Below are 21,679 nucleotides of genomic sequence, written 5' to 3'. Positions count from 1 at the left end.
CAAAAGTACCTTGGACCCAGAAAGAAAAACACAATACAAGCTGTTTTACGTTCAGTCATAATAATGGTAAGAATGCTACCATAAATATTTTCTGCTTCAGATACACAAATCTGGCACACACGTACACAGCAACAGAGAAAGAGCTGCTTATTGTTTGTTTAATTGACAAAACAGGCGGAGAAAACAACTTGTTTACACATCGGCACTGCCTAAGGCGGGGAGAGAGGATTTAAAGGTGACCCTTTAGCTCCAAACACACCGTTGTCCACATTGGTAGTTCAGTACCTCACTGCTGAACAGCTTGAAGCGAGTTCTTCTGCGTCACTATGATACAATGACCATGCTATAGGCTTGTTTGGCTGCCTATTACAAGGCACGACATGAGCCATTCTAATTACCCAGGTGCTCACATTTTGAAACCTTCAATTGTGCAAACAAGTCAGATCCGGTTTTTCTGCAGACTAGCCACTCAAACAAGTACGCTAAAGCTGCAGTTCCAAACACACTTACTAGGGACTATGACCCATTTGAACACAGCAGGACTTACCCCAAGTAAATAGGCACAGGGGGCGTGTTGCCCAGGAAGGTTCATGTATTTTCAAATTAGCTTCTATCGGCCATTGTTGGGGAAGGGGGTTTGCCACAACAACTTTCACACTGGGGAGATAATTTGTCTGAAAGCTCACCCCTATGGTGAAAACTTGGCTTGTAACCAATGGTGTTGCTCCTCTGATGGAAAAAATCCATCAGCAGAATAGGGGAGGTAATCTCCAGAGAAGATTTGGGAGGCGAGCAAAGGCGAACTTGCCAAAATCACTTCTTTCCCTGTGTAGCTGAGATATTCCTTTGGATACACCCTGGGATAAAACTTTTTCCAGACAAGAAAAGGGCTCATTTTCAATATTTCTTTCTTTCTTTTTACCATGTATCCTTTTCACTTTCAAGTTAACAACTCCATGTGTAAATAATTATGAAAATAATGCATCATGAATCAGTTTCCCAACAAGGTGATCTGACTTACGTTTGGTAAAAATGCAAATGTTTGCATTTGCCTAGATTTAAAAAGTGGGCTTTGTTTTGCAATAAAATATCTAACATTATCCAGATAGTCTGGGAAAGATTTATACCTGCCATTTTCAGGCTGACAATGCATTGTTGAAAAGACTCCTGCAAGTTTCAAATAGCTAAAATCAACAGCACACAGGAACTAATAAATGAGTAAATAGACGCTGCTATTTTTTCCCCTCAGTTAATGTGCACCAGGGCATGCAGAGTAAATAAAAAAAAAGGTGGAACTCAGTACCAGAGTCACTGCTGCGCTCACTGTCAGATGATGATTCACTTTCACTGGAAGACTCTGAACTGCTGCTGCTGCTGTCGCTACTGTCATCCTCTGAACCGGACGAATCAGATTCTGAAGATGAAGACGAATCTGATGACTCCACATCTTGCTTCTGCGTCATGATAATTTTTGGTGCATTTTTCAGGTGTTCACGTAGCTCATCGCTAGTTAAAACACATTTAGCACATTATAATTTAATTGGCTGGTGCGAAGGCCAAGCGTTACTTCTCTCAGCTGTGGGTCCCAAATATGAACTCGTTTGTTGGCTTGTTTTTGCTTCACAAAACTGGCCCAAGTACCACCGAGCCAGTCCCTATCTGCAAAGCCCCACCCTCTGTTTTCTGCTCTGCAAAGCCCCATCCCACTTTCCGTTTCTGCATATGATACCGGGGTGTGGACTGGACTGTATGACACCTGCCACTGATTTGTCCTGCAGACATGGTGTACGATGGGTCTGCAGACATGGACTGAGAAGACTCTCCCCGCCCCCCAACCAACACTCCTAGATGTCCACATTTGTTTGAAAAGGACCTGGGCAGGTAGTGCTGGTTACAATGGCGATTTCCAACCCCCCACCCCGGGGGATTCCCTCCGATATCAATCACACAATCTGGGCTTACGCACATTGGATTTTATACATGCAGGCCGTAGCTGAGCAATGTGCCTCTGTGCGGACATCAAAGGCAGGGAAGGCAGAGAAGAAGTTTGTTATCTACCTAGCATGTATATGGGACAGTTCATGGAACTGTTAACATCTCGCTGTTAACACCTGGCTGCTTTTATTGTGTAACAAAATGGATTTCCTTACGTCAGTCCTCCAAGACCAATCGAAGTGAAGAAATTGATGGCGAATCTAGTATTTCTTGGGTTATCCCGAGGTAGCAAACCTTCAAAGAATGGCTGCAGAGTTCTGTTAAAGATGAAACACGGCAACAATACTTTAAAATGCTGGATAGCTGTAAACTAAAAATATACATTCAATTTTGATCCAGAGGCGATTTAGAAATGTCATTTAAAAAATGTTCTGAACGGCTTTAATTCTGAAGGAAGCAAAAACAGGATGGTTCTATTTATGCAGCAGTACACAGACAGATACAGTCTATGGCCCTTTTAAAATGTAAACATATTATTAAACAGCCAGAGATTTAAGGCAGCTAGGTCCATAGACAACTAACTGTCCCTCGTATCAAATTTAAAGTAATTAGGGATTATAAAAGTTAATTTTTTAAGTCCAAAATAATGGGCCTGGATCAATATATTTCTCTTTACTACAATAAGTAATGTCAAGCTAGCCAATACATCAGCTCTGTCCAAAAGGAACAGGTGTTTCGTGATTAAACATTTGCTTTCAAAATCAATATTGCACAGAAGCCAGGCTACCTCCAATTTACCATGTACCTAAACAAGCCTTAAAATCTTTGACAGTTGCTCTAATTTGAGAATTGCTATAAAGATATATATATATTTTACTGCCAAATGCTTGGGCTCAGGGAAGTTGCCTATGTTCCCCACCCCCAAAGTATCTGAGCACCGAAACAAATCATGCATTTAAACATTCTGAAATTAAGAATGATATTCATCTACCAGTCTTAAGACAGTAGTGGTCAATAATGCAAGAATTGTTAGCATCTACCCATTTTGCTCAATCAAAACTCCTCTGCATTTTTCAACTGTCCAAATTTCTACACTAACATATATTGGCTCTTCATATTATTCTTTGGGACCAACACAGCAACAAGATGGTTAGATTCATCATGATTTACAACCTTTTTAAAAGATGCTTCTGTAAAAAAAAAAAAAAAAGTTTTGCCAGGAGTTTAATGAAAGGTTTGGAACATGTGTCACCATGAACGTATGAAGTGAAGGGTGCAGATGGGGAAAAAATAAAAACAAGAAGCCAACTAACAGTAGATGGTCTGGCAGTGGGAGGAAATAAAAAATGAGGTAGATGAAGTGATGGCTATTGTGCTTCTCCAGGATGTTGATGTGTTGTTTCTTGACACAAGATCAGTGGTAAATGCCACGCATTTGTGAGTTAATTAAGGATGAGGCTAGTCTAGTAATTACAGTCTGGTCATGGATATGGGTGAGCCAGAATCTAAATTCCACTGAAATAATGATGGCTTGGAGGGTGTGTGGTTCTCTCTTGGGGTATAGTATTTGGAGTCTGGGTTCCATCTGGTTTGGGGAGGGTGTTAGGAATTTTTTTAGCATGTGTTAGGTTTTTCACCCGCCTTGTTTTTAAGGAGGCCTTTTCCATATTTCACTCTACTTCCCTATGCCCGTTTTATGTCGTACTGAAGAATACTGTACTCCACCCTGCCCATTTTCTGGTGAACACAAGTATTTTATAAGTCTCAAAAACAAAGCCAAGCCACGGACCTCCTACTTTTGAACACTCTGATAACTCTATGGTAGTCACCTCTGCAAAGCAATCTTGGTCAAAATGTGGGGTAGCCCATAAGCAAGGGATTTTAGGTATACTAAAAAAAACCAGACCATAAAATTTGTGATATTACCATGCAAAAGTTTAGTTGGGGGGGGGGCAAGAGATGGGGCCACGGACCCCCTGGGTGGGTTCTGCAGGACTCCCCCCCCCCCGGGGTCACCATACCCTTAATTGGGAACCACTGATTTAGGGCTTTACAAATAAATTTGAGACCCTTAAACAGGCATGGCAGTGCAGGCTGTTAAACACCAGTGTTATGTGGTGGCAACAGCCTGACCTTTGTCAACACTACAGCCGCAGCATTTTGCGCCAGCCAGGGCTTCCCAATCAGTCCCAAGGGTAGTCCCACCTAGAGTGCCTTGCAGGAATCAAGTCTTCAGGTCACCAATGCATCAATCGGCTTCAAAGGATTACAGTGAACAGGTCTTGCTCACTTCAAGACACTGTATACCGGTAACTAGCTTGCAGTGTGAAGCTTCTACTTACTCGTCTTTCAATCTTGCATTAAGATTAGGAAGTCCCATGTATTCACTGAGTCCCTGGAAGAAGATTTTAACAAAAATCCTACTGGAGGATGTTGTAGTTTCTTCGCTTAGCGTTATGCATTCAAGCACCTACAAGTTGAAAGTAATAGTGGGTTAATGCTAAACATCCTCTCCCCCGCTTTAAAACAATCCAATTTATTATTTGTTCCCCAAATAGCAAGTTCTAGACTTTGCTCTAGCTGACAGACACAACTTTGGCCTATTCTTCCCCCCACTTATGACCTCATAGCACCAGCCCCTACATGGTTCTGGAATGCTGGGGGACAGTAAGGAAAGTGGCAGGGGGAGTTGGGAAACTTCCCAGTGGGATTCCTCCAGATTAAAAGATTTATCTGGACAAGAGGCATATTTCTGGAGACGACGATGCCTGGATCCGGCACACATGCATGCATGGCTTTTTTTAAATTAACCAATTCATACAAACTTCAGATGTCTTAGCAGCTGCTGTCACATAGCTTTGACATTTTCTGTTCACTTAACATCCAGTCTCATTTCCAAACAGTTTATCTGAACTTTTTCCTGAAATGAGGCTTCAAAGCTCTCACCCGTCAGTGCCAAAACAAACCTGGCACTCAGCTCAGGGTATGACTTTTGGCAGATCCCACCTACATTTTTAAGTGTTGCAAGACAGATCAATTTTGCCTTTTCAGAAAGCAAATGGACAACCCATGTCTAGAAGCATTTTCTACTCACGCTCCACGGAAGTGAATCCGTATATAAAAGATGCGCAAACATCTTGGCAACGTTCCTCAACTTGTTTGTTTCCAGCCGGTGTATTGTGTCATACTGCTCTTTGAAAATAGCTTCAAATGCTTCCATGTATTCTTTTTTCAACATACAGAAGCGCTGGAAATGCAGGACACAATTAAGAAGGGGGGGGGGGAGAGTTTAGAAACTGAATATGGAAGTATGGTGGACGAAAACGGGGAAACAATGAAGAGATTGTATAAATCTTAATTTTCAAATGCTGGCTTGGATCCTAAAGCTCCTTGGGGGCAAAACAAATACACTTCTGCCCCATGTTTGGGGTGGGACTTTGCAAGGTTATGGGAAACACGAATGAATGGGAACGTCAGTAAATTGCAGACCTAATGTGCTGCTGTCCTCCATGCTTCTCTGTTCAGAGAAAACACTTCAAACTCCTATAGAAATAGTGCTAAAAAAATGGCTTGGATCCTAACTTCCTTTCCGTGGATGGCATAGAATTCCACACTAGTTAAAGATGAGCTTCTTATAGCTTTGTAGACTCAGGTTTTGAGTTCTGAAATGCTTTAAAGCTCACGGTTGCTAAGGGAAGGCTTGAAAACAACCTTAACAGTAATCTAGTTCAGGACAGTCCCTAGGTCTTTTTTTGCAGCCCTTGGCAACATTGGACACCCACCCCCAGCCCTCCCAACCCCTTCCCAAAGCCTAGTTAGCACTTTACCAGCTTTGGAAAGGCAGTGGGAGGACCCTGGGACCCCTCAGGCCTCCTCCCCAAAGCCAGTGCCTTGCTTAGTTGACTTTGGGAACACAGCATAAGGGGTGGAGCATCAAATTCTGGGCTCGCTCCCCCCTCCCAGCACAACAAAGTAGTGTGTGGCCCATGGGTTCTGTGTTGAAGTGCTCTTGCCACCACTTGGTAGGAAAAGTTGGGCTACCCGGATCTAGTTTAACTCCCTGGAAGCCAATGTCAACATAGCCGGCCCTGACTCGGAAACAACAAGGAAAAAATGCAACACATCTTGGCCAGCTTTTAAATCGTGTGATTTCCCAACTAATCCTGAAAGGAAATGTGTCCCTGGAGTATCTGGCATAACAAAACACTTCTGCTTAACTAACTTCATCCTGCTAGATTTTTTCTTTTAAAAAAAGGTTGCACATGAATGGTGCCAATCTACAAGATTTATGCCGTCTGTTCTATGGGATGAACATGCTTATTTAAGGACTGAGCCACATACTCTTCATTCAGTGCTTGATGCGTGAGCTGATGCTAGCCTGAGCAGAGGTGAAATTCAGTGATATCTAAGTTCTTCTGCCTGTGATGTTTGATCTACAACAGCTCAACCTTGCATTCTGCAAACGCTGAAGCCGCATTTGTAAACCAGCCCTTTTTGCAGGATGCTGAATGGGATGTTCGTGCATTATGTGCGCCATCTACGAAGCAAACAACTCACCCCAGCCAGTAAACCAAAGAATTTCTCGTACGTTCTCTGTTGAGCGCAACAGTCAAGGATCATGTTGCACAATTCTTTCTGTTGGGAGGAGGAGGAAAAACTTATAAAATCCTATGTATCAACTGAAATACAGTACTTATCTTCTATTTTTTTAAAAAAATATATATATATTGCAGCAACGCATACTGAAAATAGGAAGCCAGAGATTTATTTGCACACCCAATTAAAGTGTGAAATACATTAGAAACACAATAAATTAGAAATAAATTATAGGTTAAAAGACAACGCTGCGGGATTCAGTAATAGCAATTCTACGTACATCAACCTAACCTGACTTACTTTCAGAACAGGAAATCACTCTTAAAAAGGATTTAAAAATAATAATAATAATCTAATCTTTTATTAGTAAAGGATTATGACCTATCCTTTTTATTCTTTTTGCTACAATATGGAGTACTGAAACATTTCTCTTCAACACACTGCGTTGAAAGAACACAAGCCGGTTTTACAGTTGCTCTATATTAAACAAGACCGAAACCAAAAATATATTCAGAAAGAGAATGTTGCTTTGTGGTGGTGGAGAGGGCAAACTAATCCGTCTCTTAAAAGCTATCTTTTCTAATATACGTCATTAGTTTAATATATCAGGGCGCATATTAACTTTCTTACATTGTTTTATTATAGTAATGTTGCAGTCAATCAGTTTCCATACAATAAAACAGAGCAAAGTGCTGATGTTGTTACTGGTGGAGTCAGCATGACTTGCAGAACAAATTACTTTCTGCTCTCTTAACTGCAGTTACAACATTTTAATATCCCCTGTGGGTTAAAGTAATTAAATATTTTAACATTTTAATTAAATATTACAATGATTCCTAGCAGAATATCTCGAGTAGCCACGTGCAGGAAAACAAATTTGCCTATAAAGACACTCCTGCTTCCTCCTTCCAAAAGGAGGAGAGGCTGGGACCAAAGTGCCAGTCTTCAAGATTAAACGTTAACATGTTTTTAATTACTGTATAAGATGGAAAGCAGGGATTCAGTGGCAGCTTCAAAGCTGAATAATAACATTTGTTTCACTTGCTCAACTCTTTCGGCAGATCCTGTATAGTAGGGGTCCTCAAACTTTCAGCAGGGAGCCGGTCCACTGTCCCTCAGACCTCGTGGGGGGCCAGACTATATTTTTTTTAGGGGGGTGGAATGAACATGATGAGTGGCATGCAAAAGGGCTCCAGAGAGGGGCTCCTTTAAATAGCAGCTGCTCGAGACGGGCGCTCAGCCAACCACGGCTCCTGTGTTTTGCGAGTGGCAGGGGCTGGTGGCGGCACGATGAGCGGCATGTGAAAGGGCTCTGGAGAAGGGCTGGCACCAACAAAGCCCAGCCCCCTTCCTCCTCTAGGCAGGGCAGGGAAAAGCCAGGGGGGAGGGAGGGAGGAGGAGGCGCCGCCACCGCTGTGTGAGGGAGAGATATGGAGAGGGAAAGAATGCACGTGCTGGCGATCCACACAGCAATTCCTGGACCGTCAGCGGGCCAGATTTAGAAGGCAATTGGGCCTGATCCGGCCCACAGGCCTCAGTTTGCTGACCCATGCTGTATAGCAGGGGTTCCCAAACTAAGGCCCGGGGGCCAGATGCGGCCCAATCACCTTCTAAATCCGGCCCGCGGACGGTCCGGGAATCAGCGTGTTTTTACATGAGTAGAATGTGTGCTTTTATTTAAAATGCATCTCTGGGTTATTTGTGGGGCATAGGAATTTGTTCATATTTTTTTTTCCATTTTTTTTTAACAGAATTTATTGACATTTTGATAATATAACACAAACCCAACCCCACACCTACAAATACCAAAACAAATACATATACACATAATGTCAGGATTCTTCTTCTTATCTATATACTTTACAAAAAAAATAATAATTTCTAGTTCTGAATCTTGACGTTTGACTTCCCCCGCCTATACACCTTCGATTTTAAATCAATATACCATTTTCTTAACAACTTTTCTCTATAAAAAATTTAGCTTTACTTAAAAAGAAAAAACACCATTGTCTTAATCTTTGCATTATAACCTAAATCTTAACCAAGTATTCTTATAGCTAAACTTATTTCTTCTATCCTTTATCATGCTGCTTATAACTTAAAATTCAATATCTCCTTACTTATTTAAAATAAACTTGTGATTAACAGACTTCACACTCCGATTTCGGATACCATGGCAGACCATTCAGATTATACATTTGAGGCTTCAACCCACTCCCCCTCTGTCCATTGTCCTTTTCTGTCTTTCTCCACAGCCAAGTCCCTCATTGTCTTCCTCTGAGTGTCCACAGATCCAGGCAGCGTCCACATCAAACCCAGCATCGAGCCTCAGGGCGTTCCACATCTCCATTCTGGGCGATTCTTTTGCTCCTTCTTCTTGTAGAAATCTTAATTCCATGTCTCTTGCCCCCGAGCTGCCACCTCGGGGTCTGGATATTGTAAATTTTCCTGTTTCAGGTTCCTTTTCCATTCGCCCAGCCATTTCCGACCATCCTCCAAGCGCCCCTCCCAGCTCTTTGCCAAGGCTTGATTCCATTGTGTAGAACTTTTGAAAAGCCTCCTCTGTGGAAAGTACATCCTTTTTATGAATAATTCCACTCAAGACCTGTAGTTTCCGATTAAGCAATTCCATCTGCAAAATAGTGAGCATTTCCTCATCCCTTAAATCCGAGCTCGATGCCAGTGCGATCACAAAGTCCAGCATTTTGAGAGAGAGGGTGAGTATCAGATTTCAGTTCCTGTCTCTTCCTTCCTTTGTCTCAATTTTTCCCACGACAAACCAAGTCGCCGCCATTTCTCCGAAGCCGGAGTATAAAGACCAAAACTTCAAACGGAGATATTTTTTCCCCAATTAACCCCCGAAGGGAGATCTCAACAGACTCAGTTTTCAAATTCCAAGTACTTTCTGTAATTGTTGTAGCAGCAGTCACTTAAAGGGTTAATCTCTTTCACCACTCGAAGGGAGGGAGGCGGGCTGCCTTTCTTCTTTCCCCCAGAGCATTCCAGGAATACAAAGAGTCAATCAATTACTCACAGCCTCTGGGTTCTTATCAGCTCCTTGATGACAGGTAGAACTTAGACGCTCATCACAGGCTTTGCCGCCGCATTTCCATCCCGGTTGGGGCATGTCCCCTATAGCCCGGCTCCGTAGTCCCTTCACCCCCACTCCCCCTTTACAGGGGGCGCGGGGGAAGGGTTCGGAGCCACAACGGGCACAGCCGGGGAGCCCAGGGCACGGGACGCTCTTCCCGCACCCCAACCGGAGCCCCGCTATGCGGCTGCAGGGCTCCTGACCCCCGGGATGAACTGGGTGCTTCGCAGCTGAAGCAACCCACGACCACCCATAATGGCGTCAGCCGCCGGACCTTTTTTTTCAAAATATAGTCCGGCCCCCCACAAGGTCTGAGGGACAGTGGATTGGCCCCCTGCTGAAAAACTTTGCTGACCCCTGCTGTATAGGCTTTGCAAAGACACTGCGGGCAAACTGCTTTACAAAAAAAACCAAAAAAAACCAACGAAACCTGTGCCAAGGTACACCAAATTTGACACCCGGTATAAACAAAGCATGCACTAGCCTTGTGCTAGTCATGTGCATGGGACAAAGAGTTATTCACTGAAGTCCTGTTCTTTGACCACTATAAGCCCAAACAAGGCCTCACTCTGAGGCTTCTTAGATTTCAACAGGTATTGCCCAGGACAAATGAACAAAAGATAAACGAAAGCTGAGATTTTAGAGCAGTGTGGGTCTCCAGCTGTTTTTTGGAATACAACTTCCATCATGCTTAGTTGACAAGACCTGTGGTCAGGAATGGTAGAAACTGGGGTGTCCAAAAGCAGCTGGAGACCCAAGTTTGGGAAACACTGTTTTAGAGCCTGGTGAATTCTGAGCCAGGACAAATTCCGGTGCTTGCACGGTGCACAATATATTGGTTACTCATCAATGGCCAGGCTTCCCATGCAAGAAGGGCAGGGGCTGCTCGTGCCTTACGGTGAAGATACCCAAAGCTGGCTATAAAAAAATTACAGGGTTCTCTCCTGCTGTTTCTAATATTAATAACTGACTAGTAATCTATTAATTACAATGGATCTACTCTGAGTATAACTTAGCCGGCTATAACCCCCCCCATTAGAATCACAGAGACCCTCCAAAGGTCATCTGGTCCAACCCCCTGCAATGCAGGAATCTCAACTAAAGCATCCATGACAGATGGCCATCCAGCCTCTGCTTAAAGGCTGAGCGCTGTGTTTATCCCAGCTGGACAACTAAAAAAGAACTATCAATAAAAGAAAAGTCTTGTGGCACCTTAAAACATAACAAGTTAGTTATAAGTAATATAAATGTCTTATTTTTGATTTCTTTGGGTGCAACAAGGTTCTTTCATTGTTGCCATTTTTTTCTGCAAAAGATCAACACATCTCAAGGCAGTTGACTGCAGAAACAGGTAACGAAGTTGCAAATTCCGAAGAGTGAGGGCAGAAGATGCAGAGCGTTTTACAACTGCAGATCTTTCTCCATTTCTAAATTCTGCCTCTCAGGTTTTAATCCAAAATCACTACCACCTGCTTCTATTTACGCCAAAGGTTTTTTACCACCAGATCGCTTCTCTCTCTCTCTCTCTCTCTCGGCATCAAGGATGTTCCTCAGATGAAAGCAGACAAAATTGTCAAAGGCATCTTCTAACAGCATCTGGTTCCTTGGCAAAGTTTACAGGCAACTGTGTTGGCTTCCTCTCATCTGCTTAGTTCTGCTGACCATTTTCTTACAATATATATAGCCAGTACAGGGATATGCCTAACATGTCCCTGATCAACCAGATACACGTTGCGCTTTCAATGGCAGAAAGTTCTACTGCAAAAGAGAGTGACGGTTATGCCGGCAGAAATGAATTTAGAAGGCTGCTTACAAAAATAAGTGGAAAGTGGGAAGACATGGGGATAGAAAAGGGTACAGATTTTGCGGTGTGCAAACCTAAGATCCAGCATGATTTGGACACGGCATAAAGTCTTGGTTTAATGCTATGCAAATGAGCAGGCATGAGACTTGAACTCGTGCGGTCCCTTCTCCCTCTCCCATCTAGTGAAGCCATAAAGAGAATGGAAGCACCCACGTTCCGTTTTCCACCAACTGTGGTTTATTGCTGCGACCCAAATGGGCAAACTGGATAATTTAAAGTAACAATTTACTAACAAATCATGATAATAAGAAACGGCACGCTCCTGCTTTGTTCTAAGAGACCATGGTTTATTATACTTCAGGTATTCAACAATAAACTGCAGTTAATAAGGAAATGGAAAGTAGGTGCTTCCAGTGCCTTCCTCAAGGCTGGTACCAGACGACAGGCGAATTTTTGCTCTCATGTGGCAGAACTATGAAATGGGCTACTCGTTCATAAGGGGGGAGGAGGCCAAGGAAGAACCGGGCACCTCTCTTCCCCCACAATGGGTGTGGAGATGGTCTGTAAAGCGCCATGAAATCTCCAGGCTTCCTACAGGCATCTGGTTGGCCATTGTGAGAACAGTATGCTAGTCTAGATGGGCCAATGGGCTGATCCAACAGGCTCAATTTATGTTCCGGTATATGTGTGCATCCCTTGACCTACCAGGAGGGCACAGAGAAAGTATGCATATGTTTCTGAACTTTATCAACTTTGGTTTTCTTCACTTTCTCTCTTTCCAGGTGAGCAAAACCTCCATAGGACAATTTAATACAATTTAATACTTCTTTCAGCAAAACAACACACACAATACAACTTTCTCGGACTATTTTTTTCTTTTGCACTCAGAACTGCTCGGCTGCAGTGTTTCTCATTCACGACAAAACTGCATTTCAGCACAGCAAACCATTTTAAGCACAGAACCTTATTTATTCCACTTTGAGGGGATGTTAGGAGTATGAAGGAAAACCAACAATGTTAATGACCAAATTTTGCTTTACAGTCGTACCTTGGTTCTCGAACGGAATCTGTTCCGGAAGTCTGTTTGACTTTCAAAAACCAAGGCACAGCTTCTGATTGGCTGCAGGAGCCATGGAAGCCGTGTCGGACGTTCAGCTTCCAAAAATAGTTTGTAAACCGGAACAGTCACTTCCGGGTTTGTGGCATTCGGGAGCCGAAACTTTTGAGAACTAAGCTGTTCGAAAACCAAGGTACAACTGTGCTATAAATACCAGAATCATCACCATCATCCTCTGGAAGAAACGGCTTTAATTGCATTTTAGCTATATGATTAGTTACGTCAATATCTGAATGAGGGGGGTGGGGAAAGATGCTTATTCCAGAAATGGAAAAGAAAAGAAAAAAGGAATTAGGAAGACTTACTGTCTGGCTTTCAGGAAAATCCATCTTCAGCAATTTATGAGCACATTCTTCAAAGTCTAAGCTGTAAAAAGGAGGGAAAAAATTGTCTCCAGTACCACAGCAGCTTAAAACATTTCTATGCTGACAACAGTATTTTCTGCATTAGAAAGCCTAAATATTGTGTGCCTGAAACAGACTTTGGTTGAAATACCCAAGCAATACTGGGTTCAGCTAGTCTTCCAGGCTAAGAATTAAAACAGCTGTGCTTCAGTGTTTTTGGGTGTGAGAATCCTTATGAGTATAAGAACTTCCAAAATCTCCCTCCATTTCATTCATCAGACTTAATCCCAACAATCATCATTACTCCATGGACTTTAGATCCACTGGATGCTAACATGGGGCACAGTTGCAAGAAATTCATTAAAAAGAAAACTGTATTGATCAGTACTGTTACAGATGGCAACTGAAAGTCCACCACAGCATTAAAAATAAAATAAAATCTGTCATTTTATTTTAAAAAGTATAAAGAATGCAGCAGACTTTTAATCTTTTTTGCGTTGAAAAAAATATATATTTTAGCCATTTAACATTTTTATATGAACTATGGCCAAAACCAATAGTTTTCAGACAGATTAAAAACAAGGTGACTCCCATTCGTGAGTCACAGTTGCTATAACATCATGTTAAACAGAAAGCAGAAAGTCTAGCAATTAAACAAATGAGAACATGATGTCCTTCTCTGAAAAATCTTAAAATGTTGTTTCAGAATGTCCTCCCACAGAAAGTATTAATATTTGATGAAAGGGGGACACTATAAACATCCTGTTAATTAACCAAGTTTCCTTACACTAAGCAAACCTCTTCAGTGCTCCTTCTCTCCCTCTTACACACAGACAGACAGACACACACGTTAAATGGTTACACTCATACATAACACTAAATCACTGTTTAGTACTAGGTGGAAGAGCCTGAAAGGACTTGAGCAAAGCACCCCATTTATAGTTTTCTCTTCATACCTTCACCCCCAAATCCCATGTGACTGGGCAGAGGACTTTGCCAGCGTTAGTGTCATATTTAAAGGAATCCTTAGCATTAAGTTCAAACTAGGGAGGCCTGGTTTGAAACAAACTCTGGCTACTTTAAAAAGCCAGCTTCATAACCCAGGATTTGAAACTGGATAATGACTAGTGCTAGTTCTAAAGCAGGATCCCGGGGTTTGAATGCAAGCCAAGTCACACTTCTGTAAAAAGGGAAACTAAACTCTGACAAGGTTCTCTTCTCAGCTGGGTGGGAGAAGGAGATGCATCAAACAGGCTTGTTTGGGGTCATCAGCATAGTGCTAAACCATGGTTCTGCTTTATGTGTGAACAAAGCCATACCATTTAAGCCATACCATCTCAGTTTTCACCTAGAGATCCATTATAGCAGCATATATTGCAATGAGAAATATGTTATTCTAAAGATTTAGCTCTAAGAATTCTGCCTCACACGAGCATCTATAACAGGGTGGTCTAATGCGCGGCCCACGGGCTTTGACAGGGTTCTAGAATCCTCCCTCCTCCTTCCCAAAGCCTAGTTAGCTCTTTCCCAGCCTTGGGAAGGAAGTGTGAGGGCACTAGGGCTATGCTAGAGCCTTGTGTCTCCTTCACAAATCCCAGTGCCTCACTTACAGGGCTTTGAGAAGACAGCGCAAAGGCTGGGAGGGGGGCCTGACAAATTTTGGCCTCGCCCCATTCGCGGACACAAGGCAGCATGCAACCCATAGGTTCCATTTCGAAGGACTCTTGCAGCCCCCTTGCTATATAAAGTTGGGCCGCTCTGATCTAAAACTTGCTGGCTTCCAAAAAGTATTTGCAATCACAGTGCAAGGAGTCACATTTCAAACAAAAATTATGTTTCATTTTACCTTGACTGAATTGCTAGGTAAATGGTTCGTCGGAAGGAGACCAAGTTGATTTCCGTTTTATCATGGATAGTCACTTTTTGCCCTTGAAGATTCGGTGCACGGAAGAGAGACAGAGACAGACAGACATTGGTTTCATGGTTTTAAAAAAAATCGGGAATGGTTGGTTACTTCAAAGACTATATACTATTGAATATATGAATGCAAATAAACTATTTGTGAAGGAATAAAGGCAGCATTGATTTAATTTCAAGTTAAAAGAAGAAAGCATTGAAATTCCAGCAGAATAGGCAACCTGACTTAGTGTCCCCTCACAGCCACGGCTGGGCAATGTACTGATACACCACCCAAAATTGGTTTGAAGTCTACACTGTGATAACTGTTTCGTAATATTTGACACGGCAATATGTCACAAATCACGATGTGTGTGCGTGCTATGTAAAACAATTGCAATATGGGAAAAACTGTGAAGCCGGTCTGCCCCTGTTACTCTGTACCGTAAGCAGTAGCAGTTGCCAGATCATTATCCCATTCACCTCTACGTAGTTACATCATTATTTCAGACATTGTGATATATCATTAGTATATGTTTAGCTGATGATGTTGAAAACCAGGCATCACCCAGCCCTGATCACAGCACAACAAAGGCATATCAAACCTATCAAGTGTCCTCGTGCATGGAAACCAACCAAATACTGCTTAACGAGCCTTGCCTCATTAATTTTAAAAAGGAGCTGTGATTTAGGAATGTAAATCTGGTTTCATATTGAGATTAATGGTTAAAACCTGTGACAGTTTGGGAAGACCAGGGGGGGGGGGGAGAGAGAGGATGAGATAATTCTCTTGTATTGGTAATAATTCCATGGTTTAGGCCTACAAACAGAGCGGTATATCTGGCTGGTCATGCAGGAACCAAGACCTAAACTAGCTGCTCTGAAATGAATTAATGCCCTACAGTTTATGGGGGTGGATTTCAGATTTTCCATACGAGCAATGCAAGTAATGGCAGGGTGCTGTAATTGCCATTTTTTCATTTGGAAGCAAAAGTTTATTTTCCTTTCCCAACAGTGTTGCTGGAGACAGCGCACTCTGAAAGAGTCTGAAAATGCTAAAGACCTGTCTCAAAAGTTTGTTTGTAAACTCAATCCAGCCTCTCTCTGCTTGCAACAACTCCATTTTATCAGCTTGTTGGCAAACATGCTATATGCCGCATCTCACATTTCCAGAGTAAGAAAGACTGAGAATATGCTTACAAAGCATTTAAGGAAACCAGGAAGAGACTCAGAGGAATCCCAAGGAGGCATGAAATACATCCACGCTTGGGAGGAAAGGAAAAAGACGAAGACAAACACACGAAAATAAAAACCACCTTTTAGAAATAGCGTTAAGAATTATACAAAGAATTAACCTGTACCAGGAAAGGGGGGGGGGAGAGAGAGACAGGAAACCCTGCTACAATTCAAGACAAAAACCCACAAAGTGTGCGTAATTTCATTATGACAACACAGACAAATGGTAAAAAAACCTACCACTGATATTTGAAGGAAGTCAAAGGTTGGAACAAAAACCCACACAGGTAGCTTTGAAACCCCAGGGAAGCATTGGGTTTGGGCTTATCAAACACCAGTGCCTCACATCAAATAGCAAACCACTTTTGAAGATGAGAGGATTTTCAAAATGCAGATTGTGACATGGAAGAGGAATCTGTTGGCTAAGTTTAAAAAAAACAACACTTCCCACTGGACTTTCTAGGTCCAAACTTAAGCAAACAACAACTGGATTGAAGGATTTCATGAAGATAAAATATTGGAAATGTCCTGATTTAATAGTAATAGTAACAGTAATAATAATTTTATTATTTATACCCCACTCATCTGGCTGGGTTGCCATTTAGAAGGGTAAGGGCAACTAAAGAATGTACTATGAATGCAGTCCTCTAAATTCAGCCTTGCTATTGCTACCACCCCAAAATGCAAATAGTGTCTGGCAGAGGCTATGGGACATGCACTATTTGTATAATGGCCAACGAAGTTGCAATGGAGTAAATAGAAGAAACATTTTAATATTAACTAAAATCAGTTTACTGTTTTGTCACACTAAGTTCCACAGTGGTGAGGAGTCCATAAAATTGTTTCTTTAAATTGCATCTTTACCTTCTTCATCCTCCCCCTCCTCCTTATCATCATCCTCTTCCTCCTCCTCTTCACTGCTTCCAGCATCCTGACCACTTTCTGAGTCACTGTCACCTTCGTCAAGGATTTCTACAAATGAAAAAAACATGTTTAAGTGAACATCAATACCAGGCTGGGTTGCTAAGAGGAGCTGGTCCATATCAGAAACTCATGTATATGGAAGAAGATGCTTCAACATCGAAACAAGAAACATTGCAGTCTTGCTCAGTTGCCTGAGAGTAAGTCCCAGTGAACTCAATGGAGCCTACAGCTGAGTAGACATGCACAGGACTGCATAGCAGGTTTCCCAGAAAACCACAGGAATTAGAACTTTAAATACATAAGACTGGAGTGCTAAGACAGGATAGTAAGGGTTCACTGAGGGGTGTGGGAAGCAGCAACTCCCCACTTGCGGGTGACCGCACATGTAGGAACCCGGAGGTGGGGATGAGAGCTGCAAAGTCCTTGTGGCTTGTGAGGAGATTCGCCAGAACCCAAAGAGGACATCCTCTTTGGGCTCAGGGGAGGGTCTCCTCACAAGCCATAGGCTTTGCTGTGGCTGCTCAGCCTCCCCGCCTAACAGCTGATGGCTCTCCATCCCTGCATTAGAACAGCTGTGCAAACTCAAATTAGCTAGGCGTACATACCTTTCTTCAGAGTTTGGTACTTCTCTTCGTTCTCCATAAAATCTGGATCCATCTTGAACACATCTTCACAGAAACAGAAAAACAAGACACCAAAATTAGAGCAGGGCCATTAAAAAAAATGAAATGAAACGAAGAATTCAAACTGAAAAGTTCATTCCAACATTCCTTACTCATACTTACTAAGAACATCTTCTGGATTATAGTCATCTTCCAAAGGCAGCATATGGGTAAACTGATCCTCTTCTTCCACAAGATCCAGTCCATCTGGAATGATCGGGTGATCTTTGAACCCGTCTTTACGCACGGCAAACATGACTTCGATCATGTACTGAACTCGCTTGTCGGTTTCAGATTCATGCAGGACATGACGAAGGCGGTCAAAGATGGCTGCGGGGAGAAAAAAACTGAGGTGAATCTAATTCCTCCAAAACTAATGGTCAGGAAGGAAATACAGCAGCAATGAATACATACCATTAACACCCCTAGGAGACACTTCGGTCAATTTGAGGCCGCATTCCTTTAGGAAGCCAATTGCTACTTCAATGCTGTCATCTGTCGGTCTCTCCAAAAGCAATGTGAGCATTTCCAAGCATAAAACCTCGTGAGCCTTAGCAGGAAGAAGGTGACAACACAAATAAGTTCCTTTGTCTTTACAAAATAAATTCCTTGACTGCATGTATCTGACATATGTCGTCGACAAAACAAGCGTAGCACCATTTCAGAGAAAGGCACTACAAGTTAAGCGTCCCAAAAGGAGCTTTGGGTGTGCTTCTTAAAGGGCAGCCCTCCAACCAACTTTGCCGCTCATGTGAGTGACAAGAGCAGTTTAGGCTAAATAACTTACTGCTTAAAGTCAATCCCCATTTGGCATATTGGTGTGCCTGAAATAGCTCTCTAAATAAGCCTTGTCCAACCTGGTGCCCCAATATTTTATTACTATTATTATTATTATTATTACTACTACTACTTATTGGTCACTTGTTTTTTTTTACAAAAGTAACTCAAAACGATGTACAACAATAAATAGCATGTACATTAGAACCAACGGAAAACCAAACAGAGAAAAACCCAAAATTTCTAGTTGTTGTCGGGAATATGACCATCATCGTTCACCAAGATGATGGTGGATCAACCATTTAGAAGCCATCTTAGCAGTTGGGTGGCATATAAATTGACGAATAACATAATATAGGCATCCCCCCCCCATGTTTATGTGGGGGTTACGTTCTGAGGCACTGTGCGCGTTGGTGAAATAACGTATAATTGAAAAGCCAGTGGAAAAGCCTGCAAACACCCCGTTCTGCCCTTTTAGTGAAGCTTCAGTGACATCATTATGTTGTTTCCACGTCACTTCCGGGTTTGGTGCAATACACAGTCGCTCACATATTGAACATGCATAAGCGGCTTGTAATCCCTGACCACTAGGTCATGCTGCCCACGGCTAATGTGAGTTGGGAAAGTCCGCCCAAAGGTTTGCAAGTAATATTTAGCAAGAGCCATGGTACAATAAGTTGGGTATTTTTCTTTTCTTTTTGTATTTTGCTTTTATAGTTCTATATTCCATTTAAAGTGCTTTCTTATTTATTTACTGAAAGCTGCCCACATAGCATTAAACTATGGGGGAGGAATGCAAATGCCATAAACATATTTGATGACAAAATCCCATCACAAACCCTTGCAATGTTAAAAGCCAAAATCCCTGCAAATATATTATCAGTAGTACACAGCATCTTACCACATTCTGATTCATAAGATGTGCCACAAACTTGGAAGCTGTCAGGCAAAGTTGCTGCAAAACAAAATGCAAAGCTACGTATTCCTGCAAGTGATATGTCCATTTCATAGATATTACTGCAAGTGATATGACTATTAGTATGGCTTTAAATCCCAAACTACCCCAAAGGTTCTATGTGACTTGCACGAATCATTTGAAGGGCTTTCTCTTGCTGGCATTATTCTTATTACTGTTATTTCGGGCAGATAAGAAAGGAGATGTGCCGGAACTCCCCCTTCTTCCTCAGGAAGGCTACAACTCGCACCACAAACATGCATCTGATGACTATTTGTCTTACTCCAAACATAGGATTACTTTGCAATGAACAGGTGATGAAGATTAAATGGAAGTAGGTCGTTTCAGGATATTTGCCATGCAGTGAGCTCAGACAACAAGCTTTGCGGAAGCTGCAAATAATGTATCTTGCTGCAGATGAGAGCTTAGGAAACTTTTAGATGATCTGGCACTATTGGATTCTCATTACTTAGGAGATCAAGTCCAGTATCATTTTTTATGTAGAAATGATGCTACACAGAGCACTTTCCTAGTCACACAACAACATTGTTAAGGTGGAATCATTTTAACTCGATGTAGCCTTATTTCAGAAAACCGCTTTTTGGGGGGACTGGTTATCAGGACGAAGTCAACTGCAGTCTTATTTTGTAGGGGTGTTTTCACAAACCATTTTTACTAGATTGGCATATAAGGGAGAGCCATGGTTAAAAGATTGTTTTTAGCAGTGCTTTACTCCCTCAAAATGTTTTCTAGAATAACTATGTAAGATAATCTACAGCAGGAGGAAGTTACAAACGCTGTACAGTATACTGAAGATACGTACAATTCAAATGCAAACGTGTTGGTAGATAGAAACTACTTATTGTAAGAGATGTGGAAACAGTTTGAAAGAGGGATTATAGCTTTTGATACAAATAGCCACCTCACTGTTACCTCATGGAATTACAGAGCTTGCTGTATAACTTCTTCTGGAAAATGCTGGTTGGAGGGGCTGTTTCTAAGCCCATGTAATAAGAACACTGTTCTGCTTACTATGTTACCATTTTAAATTCTTTCTTTTTCAAGCCAACAAGTTCCAACAAATACTTGGCACCTTAGGGTGCAACAGCTTCCTACTCCATCTCTGCACTGAACGTATTTGGACTTACTCTGAATGTTAAATTTAAGGAATTTATAATTTAAAATGTAATAAATATAGAAAAGAGGGGGGAAATTGTGCTAAGTTGTATCAAATGGGTTGAAAGCAGGAAAGAACTCTGTCATAGTTACTCTCCCCATAACAGACCCTGGCTCTCTTACTAAACACCCCCAAGAGTCTATTTTGTGCAAGTGTTACTGCCTTTCTGTTAGCACAAGAAACCTTTTGATCCAAGCCATTAAATATTATGTTCTTAAAGCAGTAAAATTAACTTAGAATTAATAAGAAAATAAGTACTACTTATATCAGATTTCCCCATTTCCCCCATTTATTCTCTCCCTGCCCCCAGTGCCCGCTTTCTCCCCATGGTCTCAAAATTTCCAGACATTTTGTGACTTTCAGCTCTCCTGATACCCACATAATTTGTACTCAGATCCTAAATACCCACATAATTTGTACTTAAATCCTAAATACACTAACACAGAAATAAATCTCAGTGAACACAATGACACTTCCCCATAACAGTATTCAGGCTATAAGCAAGAGAGAAGCACAATAAATCTTACCCTATCACCTGCGTGGTAATAATACATACCTTATCATTTCTTCTATACCCTTTGCGAAAATTTAAAATGAGCCTCTTGAGAATCAGTTCTCCGATATTTGGAAACTTTGAATTGATGATTGCTACAACCGCTGCATAAACATGAGTGAAGATAGGTGAAGCACTCTGGGCTTGCAAAATAGATCTTGATAGCAATCCCCTATGAATGAAAATACAGACGTGCTGAAGCAGCTTTACCAAAAACTAAACAAAAGCTATGTGATTTGTACAGTAGCATTTATCCCAGCAGCTTGAGGGTGGCCGGTGACTTTTCTAGATTGCGTTATTCTGGAACTCAATTCCATCAACATGGAACCACCATCGACAGCTAGATAATGCTAACTTATACATACAAACATTATTTTATTTGCTTGCCACCTTTCCACAGTTCAAACCACGCTCACGGCAGCTTGCAACATGGAAGAAAATACATAACAACATAATGAAAGGGGTTATAAATAAAGACTAAAACATTTTTTAAAAATACACAACCAAACGGAACGATTTCCATATAAATCACAACAAGATCTAAAATAAAGATACAAAAACCCAACAACAACAACAACCCTGCCCCCAAGACAACACCTTCAAACAACACTC

At 41.8% G+C, this 21,679-nt stretch overlaps 1 protein-coding gene across 3 annotated transcripts in view; it reads right to left on the bottom strand.

Moving 5' to 3' along the window:
* Positions 1 to 21,679, bottom strand: part of CWC22 (CWC22 spliceosome associated protein homolog) — a 34,114-nt gene that overhangs the window by 3,760 nt on the left and 8,675 nt on the right. For all 3 annotated transcript variants that reach the window (XM_033167106.1, XM_033167116.1, XM_033167125.1), the window contains exons 7-19: positions 21,071 to 21,239; positions 19,284 to 19,337; positions 18,020 to 18,155; positions 17,729 to 17,935; positions 17,549 to 17,611; positions 16,884 to 16,991; positions 14,734 to 14,815; positions 12,849 to 12,909; positions 6,493 to 6,570; positions 5,030 to 5,182; positions 4,278 to 4,405; positions 2,151 to 2,252; positions 1,304 to 1,506 (exon numbers count right to left, since the gene is read on the bottom strand). In XM_033167106.1, the coding sequence (XP_033022997.1) occupies positions 1,304 to 1,506; positions 2,151 to 2,252; positions 4,278 to 4,405; positions 5,030 to 5,182; positions 6,493 to 6,570; positions 12,849 to 12,909; positions 14,734 to 14,815; positions 16,884 to 16,991; positions 17,549 to 17,611; positions 17,729 to 17,935; positions 18,020 to 18,155; positions 19,284 to 19,337; positions 21,071 to 21,239 (1,544 nt within the window). The remainder of the gene's footprint in view (positions 1 to 1,303; positions 1,507 to 2,150; positions 2,253 to 4,277; positions 4,406 to 5,029; positions 5,183 to 6,492; positions 6,571 to 12,848; positions 12,910 to 14,733; positions 14,816 to 16,883; positions 16,992 to 17,548; positions 17,612 to 17,728; positions 17,936 to 18,019; positions 18,156 to 19,283; positions 19,338 to 21,070; positions 21,240 to 21,679) is intronic.

This window comes from Lacerta agilis, chromosome 1 (genome assembly GCF_009819535.1).
Source record: "Lacerta agilis isolate rLacAgi1 chromosome 1, rLacAgi1.pri, whole genome shotgun sequence".
Taxonomy (NCBI): Eukaryota; Metazoa; Chordata; class Lepidosauria; order Squamata; family Lacertidae; genus Lacerta; species Lacerta agilis.
The sequence above is the reverse complement of the archived record's forward strand: the minus strand, read 5'-3'. Positions and strand labels throughout refer to the sequence as shown.